Source organism: Idiotropiscis lumnitzeri, chromosome 8, assembly GCF_059441095.1.
Source record: "Idiotropiscis lumnitzeri isolate Australia: NSW breed Sydney's pygmy pipehorse chromosome 8, RoL_Ilum_1.0, whole genome shotgun sequence".
NCBI lineage: Eukaryota > Metazoa > Chordata > Actinopteri > Syngnathiformes > Syngnathidae > Idiotropiscis > Idiotropiscis lumnitzeri.
In genome coordinates this window covers 13,527,655-13,539,949 of record NC_142398.1, presented here as the reverse complement: position 1 = coordinate 13,539,949, position 12,295 = coordinate 13,527,655, and the positions used below count along the sequence as shown (strand labels likewise).

At 39.4% G+C, this 12,295-nt stretch overlaps 2 protein-coding genes across 3 annotated transcripts; both read left to right on the top strand.

Moving 5' to 3' along the window:
* Window positions 1-1,301: 1,301 nt before the first annotated feature.
* On the top strand, window positions 1,302-8,700 carry ap1m2 (adaptor related protein complex 1 subunit mu 2). Its single transcript, XM_088302501.1, has 12 exons — window positions 1,302-1,536; window positions 2,669-2,825; window positions 3,437-3,504; window positions 3,598-3,728; window positions 3,803-3,950; window positions 5,422-5,548; window positions 5,619-5,761; window positions 6,535-6,606; window positions 6,705-6,863; window positions 7,169-7,294; window positions 7,410-7,485; window positions 8,496-8,700. The coding sequence occupies exons 1-12, from the start codon at window positions 1,495-1,497 to the stop codon at window positions 8,519-8,521; spliced, it is 1,275 nt and encodes a 424-aa protein (XP_088158627.1). The 5' UTR covers window positions 1,302-1,494; the 3' UTR covers window positions 8,522-8,700.
* A 500-nt stretch (window positions 8,701-9,200) lies between these two features.
* Window positions 9,201-11,416, top strand: cdkn2d (cyclin-dependent kinase inhibitor 2D (p19, inhibits CDK4)). 2 transcript variants are annotated; one of them, XM_088302819.1, is made up of 3 exons: window positions 9,201-9,387; window positions 9,611-9,762; window positions 10,544-11,416. In XM_088302819.1, exons 2-3 carry the CDS (start codon window positions 9,628-9,630, stop codon window positions 10,895-10,897), a joined length of 489 nt encoding a protein of 162 aa, XP_088158945.1. In that variant the 5' UTR covers window positions 9,201-9,387; window positions 9,611-9,627; the 3' UTR covers window positions 10,898-11,416. The 2 variants fall into 2 exon arrangements, with proteins under 2 accessions (XP_088158945.1, XP_088158946.1); XM_088302820.1 differs by having other exon boundaries at window positions 9,583-9,762.
* The last annotated feature ends 879 nt before the right edge of the window (window positions 11,417-12,295 follow it).

Here is a 12,295-nt window from a genome sequence, read left to right as displayed (position 1 = left end):
GGAGTACACCCTGAACTGGTTGCCAGACAATCGCAGGGCACACTTAGGGACAATTTAGAAGTGATCAATTAACCTACCAAGCATGTTTTTGGAATGTGGGAGAAAACCAGAGTACCCAGACAAAACCCACGCAGACACCGGGAGAACATGCAAACTCCACACAGCAAGGCCAGAGCCGGAATCGAACCCCGCACCTCTGAACTGTGAGGCAGATGTGCTAACCATCACCGTAAAATCAAATGAAATAAAATACCTATCTTTAATTTATGAAAAACTAAATATTTTGCATTCATCCTAAAAAGGAACAACAAAAGATTGGTACAGTTAGAAGATCCATCCATCCATTATCTGTTCTGCTTCCCCTCACAAGGGTCAGTTAAAAGATAAAAAAACAAGATAAAACAAAGGAAAAACCTCTTCTTTCTTTAGTATTCTTTAAATAATGTTTAATGTGTAATCTATGAATGATCCATCCCCTGTTCATATCTGTTGTTTGATTTCTACATTATCTCCAATGAGCAAGATCCAAACCCATGTTGACACAAGGAGTGGGTTAGTGGGAAAAGCATCCATCTGAGCAAACACTCATATATCCTATTTTAAACAGCAGTGGTATTGTTGCTTTACTGCACATACTACAGATAAGAGACCATCCCAGTTTCCTGGATGAAGTCACTGCAACGTATTTAGCCAATATCTTGGTTAAAATGACATATCAGTTGGCCCTATTACCAATATAGATTGGTTGAAAATACTACCGTTCTAGATTGGTTATTTTAACCAAAGTGTTGGTTGGACACATAAATACCAAGTAGATTGGTCAAATCGAACATTTTTTTGGAGCTCGGAATAGGGTGCACATAACTCCAGTTCTTCCAGACGCTACTGGAGGTGCCAAAGACTAAGCAGAGCCTCAGAGGGGATGGAGTCTTTTCTATTGCCGGTCTTTCCCTCTGGTATAACCTTTCATCATTAGTTAGACAAGCTCTCCACTTTTAAAACTCGTATGAAGACACATTTTTGTTCTTTGTCTTTCGATCCAGCATGAGACTGTTTCCTGTTTTCTAAAGTATGCGCGTTGATATCATTAATTATCATTATTTTATTTTGCTGCTTTCACTGTCTTTGTTGTTGAATTGTTGCTATTTTATGTTATACTGTATGTAAAATACTTTGCTGTAAAATGTGATGTAGAAATATAATTGGATTGCACTGTAGGTTATTTCTGTTATTTGTGCGCGCACAGCGAACTCTAGTGGTCAAATGGGAGCGGTGCAACCTCATATAGGGCCCAGGTGAGCCTGGTCAATGTTTCACCTGGTTACGATGACGTCGCAACGTGTTCTGGGGAAGCGAGGCGCTACAGAGCTACACGTCCAGCATTGATTATTCGTTTCGATGTGGATGTTTTTAGAGTTATGAGATCGGGTTAATGAGGGTTGTGGACTCGGGTTTGAAACTTGAAAGGGTTTTGTGCGTTTTGGTGAACGAACTATGTCTCTCTCGGCTGTGTTTGTGTTGGATCTGAAGGGGAAGGTAAGATAGATAGATAGATATGTGTCGTTGTTTCTTTTTTGTGGCGATTTCACACATCCCAAACATATTTTTTTTAACCAGCGTGACCAAACTTACCTCTTCTAAAATTGACGTTTTGGGCGGTAAATGTCGCCTTAACTGTTAAACATTAATGGCGCTGTTAAAAATTAATGAAGGGCTCACGATACTCATTTAGCCTTATTTCCGTACTTCCGGGTTGAGTGATAGGTGACTCTGGAGAACGCCTGCAGAAGATGAATATTTTCGCCATATACCCTGTTGTCAAATATTAATCACTTGGATCATTTGATCACATATAACTTGTCTCAATGGCTCATTCTCTATTGTTTTTTATTTCTAAGAAAAGTAATGTTGTGTTTTGGGTTCCTACATTTATTAGTAATAAAAAAAAACAAATACAAACTAAAATAAAATCTAATTTAATTCCATGTATAATGTAAATTCCAATAATTAGTTGAATAGAACAAAGCCTGACCCTATCATGAATCCAAATGTGTCAGAAGGTGGTTTAGAACGCCTTTCTTCAAATACTACTAATAATAACAATAATTACAATGATATTAAAAACACAAGCCAGAAGGAAAACATATTTCTCTCCCTACATCCCATAAATTGTGGAGATTCATAATAGCGTCAGTGAATTCTTATGTGTATTATACATTTGAGAGGTAAGTGTTATTTCATCATCTCCACTGCAGCGCATCAAGCTCCAAGGTTTTTTTTTCATGAAGTTGTCATTCTACTTGTGGAATTGTCGACACCTGCATTGAAATCCATTACCCATGGATTTACATATTTGTAAAAAAATCCTGATGTTTTTATTTTTATTGATTTATTTATTTTAATAATTGGAGTCCCCCCCCCCCCTGTTCTCGTGCAAAACTCATATACAATGTTTATCTGTGAATTTGTTGGATTCACCCCAGCCGCCCAATGCATTTCAATGGCTGTCAATTATACCAAGACTTTCACTATTCTTGAGCTGTCCCGGTCCCTATGCCCTGCAGATAGTGGGCGTCCGCTATATGACCTAAAGCATGCTTCACTGTCAATTCACAATTTCTATGAATATTTCTAGCCCTTTAACCATTTCATATGCTTCTGTGCTCAGGTGCTGATATGTCGCAATTACAAGGGCGATGTGGACATGGCGGAGATTGACCACTTCATGCCTCTGCTTATGCAGAGTGACGACGAAGGGCTTACGTGTCCTGTGATGTCACACGGCAATGTTCACTTCATGTGGATCAAACACAGCAACCTCTACCGTATCTTTCACCTGTTTTCCTTCTTTAGAGACCACAGAAACTCCCAAGTCGGATGAGTTTAAAAAAAAGCATTGGCTTACCTGTTGATTACGAGGTTCAATATCAGACATTGGCTCACTTAAGAGAGCCAAAATACTACAACTATCTTTCAATATGTTCCCAACTCGGGGAAAAAAATTGGTGGCTCGATTAATTGTTATAAAGAGCTTTTCTTATGATTGATACCTCCATTTATTAAAGGACTTTTTTGAGATAGCCAGTGATGGCTGTCATAATAAAAGGCACTATATATATTTGTGTTTTCAGTATTTGAGAACAAAATAATGTAAATAATTATATTTTAAAATATTTCAGTCCTTTTATAGGATTGCGGGTTTCTTCAGATATATCTTTAGTTCTCTTTGTAGATGAGTAAATAAACTCCCCCGCTCACTGTTTGATTACTGTAAAAGTAAAAAAAAAAAAAATAATCCAAAGTCTCATCAGTTATCTTTATATGAAAGATGTGTCTAGTGAGTTTACCGTTTACCATATGGTGTGTATATTTTACAGAATTGTTCAAATAGTAGGTAGTCAGTGTGTAAAAGCTCCTTGACTTGATGTTCCTGCAGTGGTGGCCACGACGAACAAGAACTCTAATGCCTCACTCGTGTACTCCTTTCTCTTTAAACTTGTTGAGGTGAGCGCCTTTCCGGTTTGTTTGTTTTTCCAATCGCATTGCAAATGGTCTACAAAAGTCACTTATAGCGCAGTAAATTTGTGGTAACTGCAGGTGTTTACGGAGTATTTCAAGGAGCTGGAGGAGGAGAGTATTCAGGACAACTTTGTGGTCGTCTACGAGCTCCTGGACGAGCTGATGGACTTTGGATTCCCTCAGACGACTGATAGCAAAATCCTTCAGGAGTGAGGCTCAGTCAAACATACACAAATACTGTCATTTTCAGAATATATTGTGTTCATTTTGTCTTTTTGTCTAGGTACATTACTCAGGAGGGTGCCAAACTTGAGGTGGCAAAGTCGAAGGTGCCGACCACGGTCACCAACGCTGTTTCTTGGAGGTCTGAGGGCATCAAATACAAAAAGAATGAAGTCTTTATCGATGTTATCGAGTCTATCAATGTGTTGGTAAGTTTTGATTTCAACAAGCCACATTTGACAACTGAACATTAAAATATAAGTCCTATTTTTATTGGGGAAGCCTGATAGTCGATGGCAGGTCTCAGGTTCAGGTGTCTAATCTTGGCTACAACCTTCCTGAACTTTATATATTTTCCTTGTGCTATTTTTTTTCTGGCAAGTCTACTCTGAATTGATTTTTTTATTTAATTAATTAGCCTTGAAAACAAATGGGTTAGAGATTATTTGATTTTGAAAAAATATTCCAAAAAGTGGACGAGCAACAGACTCTCCAAAGCTTTTAATAACAACCCAGGCTAAACTTAGCTCCTCCCCAATATACAAAAACCTCAGTCAAGTATCAGTCAAGCTTGTGACTTAAGCAGTACTTCTTTGACGCCAATGACTACTTTCCTATTAGCCAGTGCACTGGTGCAGACTGGTGGCATCTTAGGGCATTGCAGAAAACATAGCATTGTTGTTATGCCTGATAGTAGTGCAATCTCAAAATGAGACGTCTCCGAGTTGGAACGCCAATGAGCTCAAATCGCCTTGTAGCACAAATGTACCGTATACAGGACATATGCTGTAAGTGACGATAAATAGTGCAGTTAGGTTGTCTTTCTGTTATATTAATAATAAGAAGCCATATCTCTGTCATTTGCCATCTGCTTTAATGGCTCGCATCAAATATAAATGGCTCCCAAGTTGGAACAGGTGGTGCCCAAAGTAGCTGTAATTACATTTGAGATATTTGACACCAATGTGCACAATAGATCTCATTTCAATAGTTCAATTCAACAAGTGACGCGTTGGTTCGAAGAGTTGAGTTGACTCGGAGGCTTTGTCCGTCCCCTCGATGAGCTGATTGGCTGCGCATCATCCCGGCGTCTGTCTACCTTTGTATCGGCCAGGCTCGTCCACATTAATAAATAAAAAGGCACTTTTGAACAACGTTATGTCTGGAATCACGTAACGTCATTCAAATTTGCCGTTCACATAGTCAGAGTCGAGCCAACTAAGAGGATAGCAAACAGCTGCTCAGCTACCCGACAAGCACGGCTCGCTCAGCATCGCAAAATATTGGTGAATAATATGTTGAAGTTTGTCTTAAAACAGCTTACCCTAACTGGAATCGTGCGCAGCATTTTATCCAAAGGTTCTTGTTGTTGTTATAAAAAGTTAAAAAAAAAGTGAAAGTTAGTTTACCATGTTTATCTTCTGTATTGTGAGTTTCACTTTTTGAATCCAACTGAGATAAACTAACTTTTGTACTATAATCCTAATAAATTGAGATACACCTGTTTTTAGAGCATATAACTACCTTATTATTACAAATACTTATCTATAAAGGTTATATACCTGTCTAGTGTTTAGTCATATTGATTAATGGGTTCCCTGGTGATTTTATATTTTAACTCCTGGATGCACCGTTTTATGGCCTTCACAAACGTTTTCTTTCTCAACTTTGTTTATTCAGGTGAATGCAAACGGCAGTGTGATGAGCAGCGACATCGTGGGCAGCATCAAACTGAAGACCATGCTGTCAGGGATGCCCGAACTGCGACTCGGTCTCAACGACAGAGTGCTCTTTGCGCTCACCGGACGTACGTACACTGTGAGCGTCTTTGTGAACCCACCACGGTTATTTAGGTGACACTTTTGGCGTCTGTTTAGGTGACAAGGGCAAGACGGTGGTGATGGAAGACGTGAAGTTCCACCAATGTGTACGGCTGTCACGCTTTGAGAACGACCGTACCATCTCCTTCATTCCTCCTGATGGAGAGTCTGAGCTTATGTCCTACCGCATCAATACCCACGTTAGTCTCTTTCACACCATTTTAAAGGAAGTCGCCTCACAGATTTACCTCAAGCATCTCACTTTTTAATAATAATAATTACAGCTTCGTTTTATCGAGCACTTAGATGCTCAGTGATATTTTTACTGGTTGTAAAGCTCTTTATACACCCCAGTAAACTTTTTAAATGTAATATTATTCTGATTGTTATTTCTGTTCTCATACTAGTGTAAAAAGATTTTGACCTACGGTGAATTGTAAAATGGAAAAAAAAAATAAAATAAATCAACTTTTACCATAAGAACAAGTTATAAGGGGTAGGTTGATTCTAGAACTGCTTTGAAGATTTCTTTTCGTCACATTCTTCTCTGAATAAGTGTTGCAAAAACAGCTAAACAATAGGCAGAAAACCTCCGCCGACTCATCGTTTGTTGATGCTTGTTGAACTGCGCTCTTGTGACATATGCCAACATCTTTGGTGATTCAATGAAAGCTGCACATTTTTCTGCCAATATTTTGGTCAAATTCCAAATTGCATGACCTCTTGGTCGCTCAACTTTAGAGGTTCTATTGTAGTCTCATTTGTGACTCGGCACTCAGGTTGTTCATCTCTAATGAATCTCATTTTCCGAGCGAATCACAACCAAAATGGTGGTGAGGACACAATACTCAATTTCAGTAACTTCACCGTATCAGCATTTTTTTTTCCTACTACAGATACCACTTGGGTTACTGTTGCGTCTCTAGTTTCAACTATGCTTGATGATGATGTTTAAAATTGTCATTTGTTGTAGGTGAAACCGCTGATATGGATTGAATCAATCATAGAGAAGTTCTCTCACAGCAGAGTGGAAATCATGGTGAAGGTACGGAGCCCTGAACAGTTTGAATAATTATCTGAACTTGTCATGAAAAGCTTTCAATTTTCATGCCGTTGTGCGCTGTTATGTTTGTAATACTTTAGGCAAAGGGCCAGTTTAAAAAACAATCTGTGGCAAACAACGTGGAGGTGAGGGTTCCTGTCCCCAGTGATGCTGACTCGCCTAAGTTCAAAACCAGCACAGGCCATGCCAAATATGTACCTGAGAAGAACTTGGTAGTGTGGACCATCAAATCTTTCCCAGTAAGAAATATCTTTGAGCTGACGTCTTTGTTTCAGTCGAGAATTATTTATTCTTTATTTATCAGACATTATCTTCTTAGTGTTCCTTTGGGCAGAATCCATGCATCTCCAAAATCATCCCTTTTCATGAAAACAAAAAATGACGTGTTTGTTCAGCCATTAACAAGAAGTGGGAAATCCTTTTGTGGAAAAAAATAATATGGAACACACCAAATTTGGCCATCAGAAGTTTCCGGCTAACAGTGATGATATCTGTTTTATTTCCGTTGACTTTTCGTTAAAGAAAGCTCTGTCCATCTACGTAGGGAGGCAAAGAGTTTCTCATGAGAGCTCACTTTGGTCTACCAAGTGTGGAGAATGATGAGCTCGAGGGCAAACCTCCTATTACTGTCAAATTTGAAATCCCTTACTTCACAGTCTCTGGAATACAGGTATGCATATGTGCTTGCTTCGTTACGCTGTTTTTGGATTTTGAGGAATTATATCAAAATATTGTCTTAATTCTCGACCTCTGAACAGTGTGTTGGATTCATATGTTTTGCGCAGGTGCGATACATGAAGATAATCGAAAAAAGTGGTTACCAAGCATTGCCGTGGGTCCGTTACATTACGCAAAGTGGAGGTAATTCACCGTTTTATCTTTGTGGGTGGGCACGGCCCCCTATAGCCAACCTTTTTGAAACTGAGAGCTCCTTCGCTGCCGATTAGTGCAAAGGGCTCCCAGTAGAGTTGTATAATTAATCGATAAATTGACAAGTAAATGAATTGACCACTAATAGCTATTGTTTTCGTGACCATTGTTGACATTTTTATTTCAGCATCACTGAAGAAAATATTGTCTTTTTTCTGTTTCGTGCTCCATGAAATCAAACTGATTATCGTTTGTTTTTGACGGACATTTGCAAACATCTGTTATTACTTTGGAAAACAATGATCAACTTATTTTTCCTCTTTTCTGACACGTTACGGACCAAACCAGTAACCGAATAGATGAATAAAGGAATTTAAGGGAAAAAAATTATAATCAGTTTAATCTATTACAAAATGAATGTTTATATTTACAGCCATATTATGAATAATCTTTAATTTATTGATTTGTATAACATCAAACAATGCCAAATAAACATCAACAATTGGTTATGAGACTTTGACATTAGAACATTCATTTTTTTACTTTGCCATGCAAAGGAAATGTTTAGCAGATTAGTTGATAGAATAGTAAGTAAAAATCTTTGATTGTGACATTGCACATGATACGCATGAAATAACAAATTTGCTCAAATGACCTCTAATCTCACATTATTAATGAATGTTATCATTTATGTATAGACACCAATTATGTTAATAAATACTCTCAATTATTAGAAAACAGATACATTTAAATTTGCAACACTTGACAGTATTTCCATGAATCTCTGCCAGTGCGTGCATTTTCAAATGATCATTTATGCAACATTCTTAGAAAATCACAATATCCTAGGTGAGCTAATTTTGGAATTGGCCCGCTGGCAACTCATGTGGTGCTTGGGGGCCACCCGTTGCCCGTGGAACCTTGTTGATGACCCTCTGTGTTAGATATTTAGACATCAGACAATTATAATGAATATTTTTTTGTGTGTTATTTTATTTTAGATTACCAGCTGCGCACCAATATGTAAAAGAAGAAGAGCATTTACTACAAGTAATCCCTTGAACTCTTGGACTGAGAGACTGCCTTTTCAATTTCACCTGAGCTATTTAATGTGTCTGATCTTCATTATTGAAATGTAATGATGTGGATTTTTATTGTTCTGAATGTTGAAGGCTTCTGAAAACAAATAAAGCATATTAAACAGTACCATTTCCCTTGAACTACCTGATTGAGAGAATGTTTTAATTCCAGTTTGATTTATGTAATGTTGTTGATGTTGACTTCTATTTGGAAGAGCATTTTTAGTATTCTGAAACTTAAAGCATTAAAAAAAAAGAATAAATCCTAAAATAATTTATTGAGATTATTCCCGTTGTCCTCAATTCATTTTGGCTGATTTCTTTTTGTTTTCATGTTGCTTTGAGTTTCCTGCATATATGCACAATGAATAATGTGCAGTATTGCGCCGTGACTTTTTTTTACCGGTGGAATTTCCATAAACTCATTGAGTGTGTAAAAGGAGCGAAATGAATCAAGTTCCTCCACAAACATTAACGTACCGAAAGCGGGCGCTTTCTACAGCTCGCGTTCTGATTGGCCGACTCCCACTGTTACCACGGTGATAGTGTAGTAACGGTCCTTGGCCCCGCCTCTTTACCATATATGACAAGACCCCACCCTCTTGGCGAGTCGTGATTGGTCGACGCATATTCCTCTTCAATGTTTGTAAATGTAACACTCGCGACGCAGTTGTGTGGCACTCAGCGCGCAAATGTATTTTCCGAAGGTTCATAAACATTTACTAGTCGTATTTCATTTGCACAATAGCCGTCCTTGAGGACATACGGCGAGGAGAGATCAGCGACGTCGCCAACCCCAAAGGAATCCACCAAGGTAGGCTTTTGAACCTCCTCTTCGCCGGTCTCCTTATGTTAGCCGTTAGCCTGTTAGCTAAACGCCGTCAAAGATTCCGTTGACGTGCCGTCGCCGTCGAGATTCGGATGAAAGGAGCCGAACAAAAGTTATCCTTGGACCGATTTCATCTCCCGTCTTCTTGGGGTCGTAATTATTTATTTTTTTTAATCTGAGACGTCTCACTTCATTGCTTCTCGTGAAGACGAGGCGGAGGCCGGCATGGTTCAGATGCACGGAGACCGAGGGTTGACGGGAGCTGCGGCCAGGGGGAACCTCGGCGAGGTGCGGAGGATCCTGGAGGAATGCAGGCTACATCCCGACACTGTCAACGAGTTTGGCAGGACGGCGCTACAGGTGAAGTACAGACTGAGAGTGCCACTAGTATGGAATGAGGAGTGGGACTTTTCCATATCACAGTTTGAGCATTTATTCGTTATCATTAATTTCCAGTTTAAGGTCCATCAGCACACCCTTTGTTGTGAGTGATTGGGAATCACTGAATTTTACTGAGATGCCGTAACAATATACTGCAGTTACTACTTTTCTTATATTTTCCGTTCATCTCTAACTCTCTAACTAACTTGCTTAAATGAACAACTTGATCTAAATGCTTTTTGAGCAAATTATCATAATCATTTAGGACATTCCATTGGGTGGTGTCAGAAATGGCTTCATTTTTTATGCTGATTTTAAAATGCCTTAACTTTTTCTCGCACATCAGGTTTTTGAGATATTTTCATTAATTTTGTTTGTTTTTAAGTTTGACCTCGAAAAGCTTGATCATCAAGAGAGTTAACCTTGCGTCGTTATTTATAGCTATGACATTTCAGAAATGAAATTCCATCTTTTTTTCACGTCTGCTTTACGATTCTGAAGTTCATAGTTGGAATCTTGGTAGAGGCATTGCTGTGAGGAGTTTACATGTTCTCCCCGTGCTTGTGCGGGTTTTTCCTGGCTTCCTCACACATTTCAAAAACATCTATTGGGTTTATTGAAGATTCTCATTTGACCATTTGTGTGAATGTGAGCATGAAGGAGTTGTTGGTGTATGTGTGCTCTGTGTAGGGATGCAGCCACCCACACAAAAAAAAAAAAAACTTAAAGAAAGCCTTACTGATTGAGTGTTATTGTGCAGGTGATGATGATGGGCAACTCCAAGGTTGCCCGCCTGCTCCTGGAAACAGGAGCCGACCCCAACGTGCAGGATGCGGGCGGGACCGCTCCGGTGCACGACGCCGCCCGCACGGGCTTTGTGGACACACTGCAGGTCCTGGTGGAGCACGGCGCCTCGGTAAATGTGGCGGACCACGGCGGCGCCTTGCCCATCCACTTGGCCATTAGGGAGGGCCACCACCGCGCCGTGGAGTTCCTAGCGCCGCTCTCCGACCTGGGCCGCGCCAACGCCCGCGGCCAGACGGCCGTGGACGTTGCCCGGGCGTCCCGTAGGCCCGACATGATCCGCCTGCTGTTTTCTCACATCCATTCGTAGTCTGAGCATTCCTCTTCCTGTTCAAACCTGGTGACTTGAATTCATTGGCATCTATGTAAAAGTTTTTCTTTTCTTTGCTTGACGTTCAAAACATGACGCACTTATTTGGTCATGGCAGCTACTTTTCAATTGGTTGTTTTGCACAGTGCAATGTAGGCACCTTATTTACTAAAACATATTTATCTGTTTGCTCTGTGAATTGGGAGTGCACATTAGTTTGATCCCCTCCCAGTAGTTTGTCTTCATTTGTAACAATTGTAACTGTTGATTTGTTTGTCTTGTTTTTTTAATGTTATGAAACTTGAACTGGAGCAAAATGAACTTAACCTTGTGTTACTCCTTGCATGAAATTTGATGAACTTAGACTTTAAATTATTTATTGTTGTTGATTATAGCAGTGATGATTCTTTGAATTTTTTGATATGTTATTTATACTAAGAATACTTTTAAACAAGTCAAATAATTCAGTTTGTTGTTTGAAAATGAAAGCACAAAATAAAGGAACTTTTGAAGTCAAAACTCTTTTGTGGGCTGCATTTATTGTGCAGGTTTCACTTCCAAGTACTTGCAGCGGGCTTTCACATGTATAGCGCTTTCCCACCTGTACTCAAAGCGCTTTCCACTGATTTCAACCGACTAATGACAGAGGATCACAAGCAAATGGCAGTTTGGTGTTTTGCTCGACACATTGACATGATCACAAGGACTGAGGCTCATACCCACAACCTCTGGATTGGGAGACAACCAATCTACTACTGGCCCATTCACCCCATTAATAACAAAGTCGTCTTTTCCACAGTGAAGATTTGTCCCAAAGTAATGGACAAATAGAATCCGTCTTATTTGCTTGGTTAATTGGGTGTGTGTAAACACGCCCTGAATAAACAATGTTGTGGTTTCTAATGCAGGTTGGTCAATTTTATGAAAACAAGCTCAGTGCGTAGACACGCAAACATGGAATTCCTCTTACAAAATGAGCCGTGTGAGGATACGCCTTGTAAACCGTGTGGGAGCAGACAATGAAGAAGATTTCATGTCTGCTAATGTTTTACAATCTACTTGAATAACGTATCCAGCTTAAAGGGGAAGTCGACACCCCAAAAATATTTGCCATAAAATGTTTTGTGCACCTTCACTAGTCTAAACATAGCATACTGGTTGTGTTGTGTTTGTCAAATATGAGTTAAGTGGCAAAATCCACCTGTTTTTAGCCATCTCAAAGAGTGGCCATTTTGTCACTTTTGTTGACTGAAAAAGACTTCAAAGTTGCTCAGTTTAACAACTTTGAAGTCATTTTCAGTCAACAGAAAGTGACAAAATGGCCACCCCCTGAGATGTACAAAAATGAGTGGGTTTTACTGCTTAACTCATATTCCACAAACGGATTATTAATCAGAA

Bases quoted from the DNA above. Each gene is read 5' to 3' on its own strand.
- ap1m2 (XM_088302501.1), top strand. From the start codon at position 1,495: ATGTCTCTCTCGGCTGTGTTTGTGTTGGATCTGAAGGGGAAG. The intron at 1,537-2,668 runs GTAAGATAGATA...TTCTGTGCTCAG, and splicing joins TGTTGGATCTGAAGGGGAAG to GTGCTGATATGTCGCAATTA. The intron at 3,505-3,597 runs GTGAGCGCCTTT...TGGTAACTGCAG, and splicing joins TTCTCTTTAAACTTGTTGAG to GTGTTTACGGAGTATTTCAA.
- cdkn2d (XM_088302819.1), top strand. From the start codon at position 9,628: ATGGTTCAGATGCACGGAGACCGAGGGTTGACGGGAGCTGCGGCCAGG. The intron at 9,763-10,543 runs GTGAAGTACAGA...GTTATTGTGCAG, and splicing joins TTGGCAGGACGGCGCTACAG to GTGATGATGATGGGCAACTC.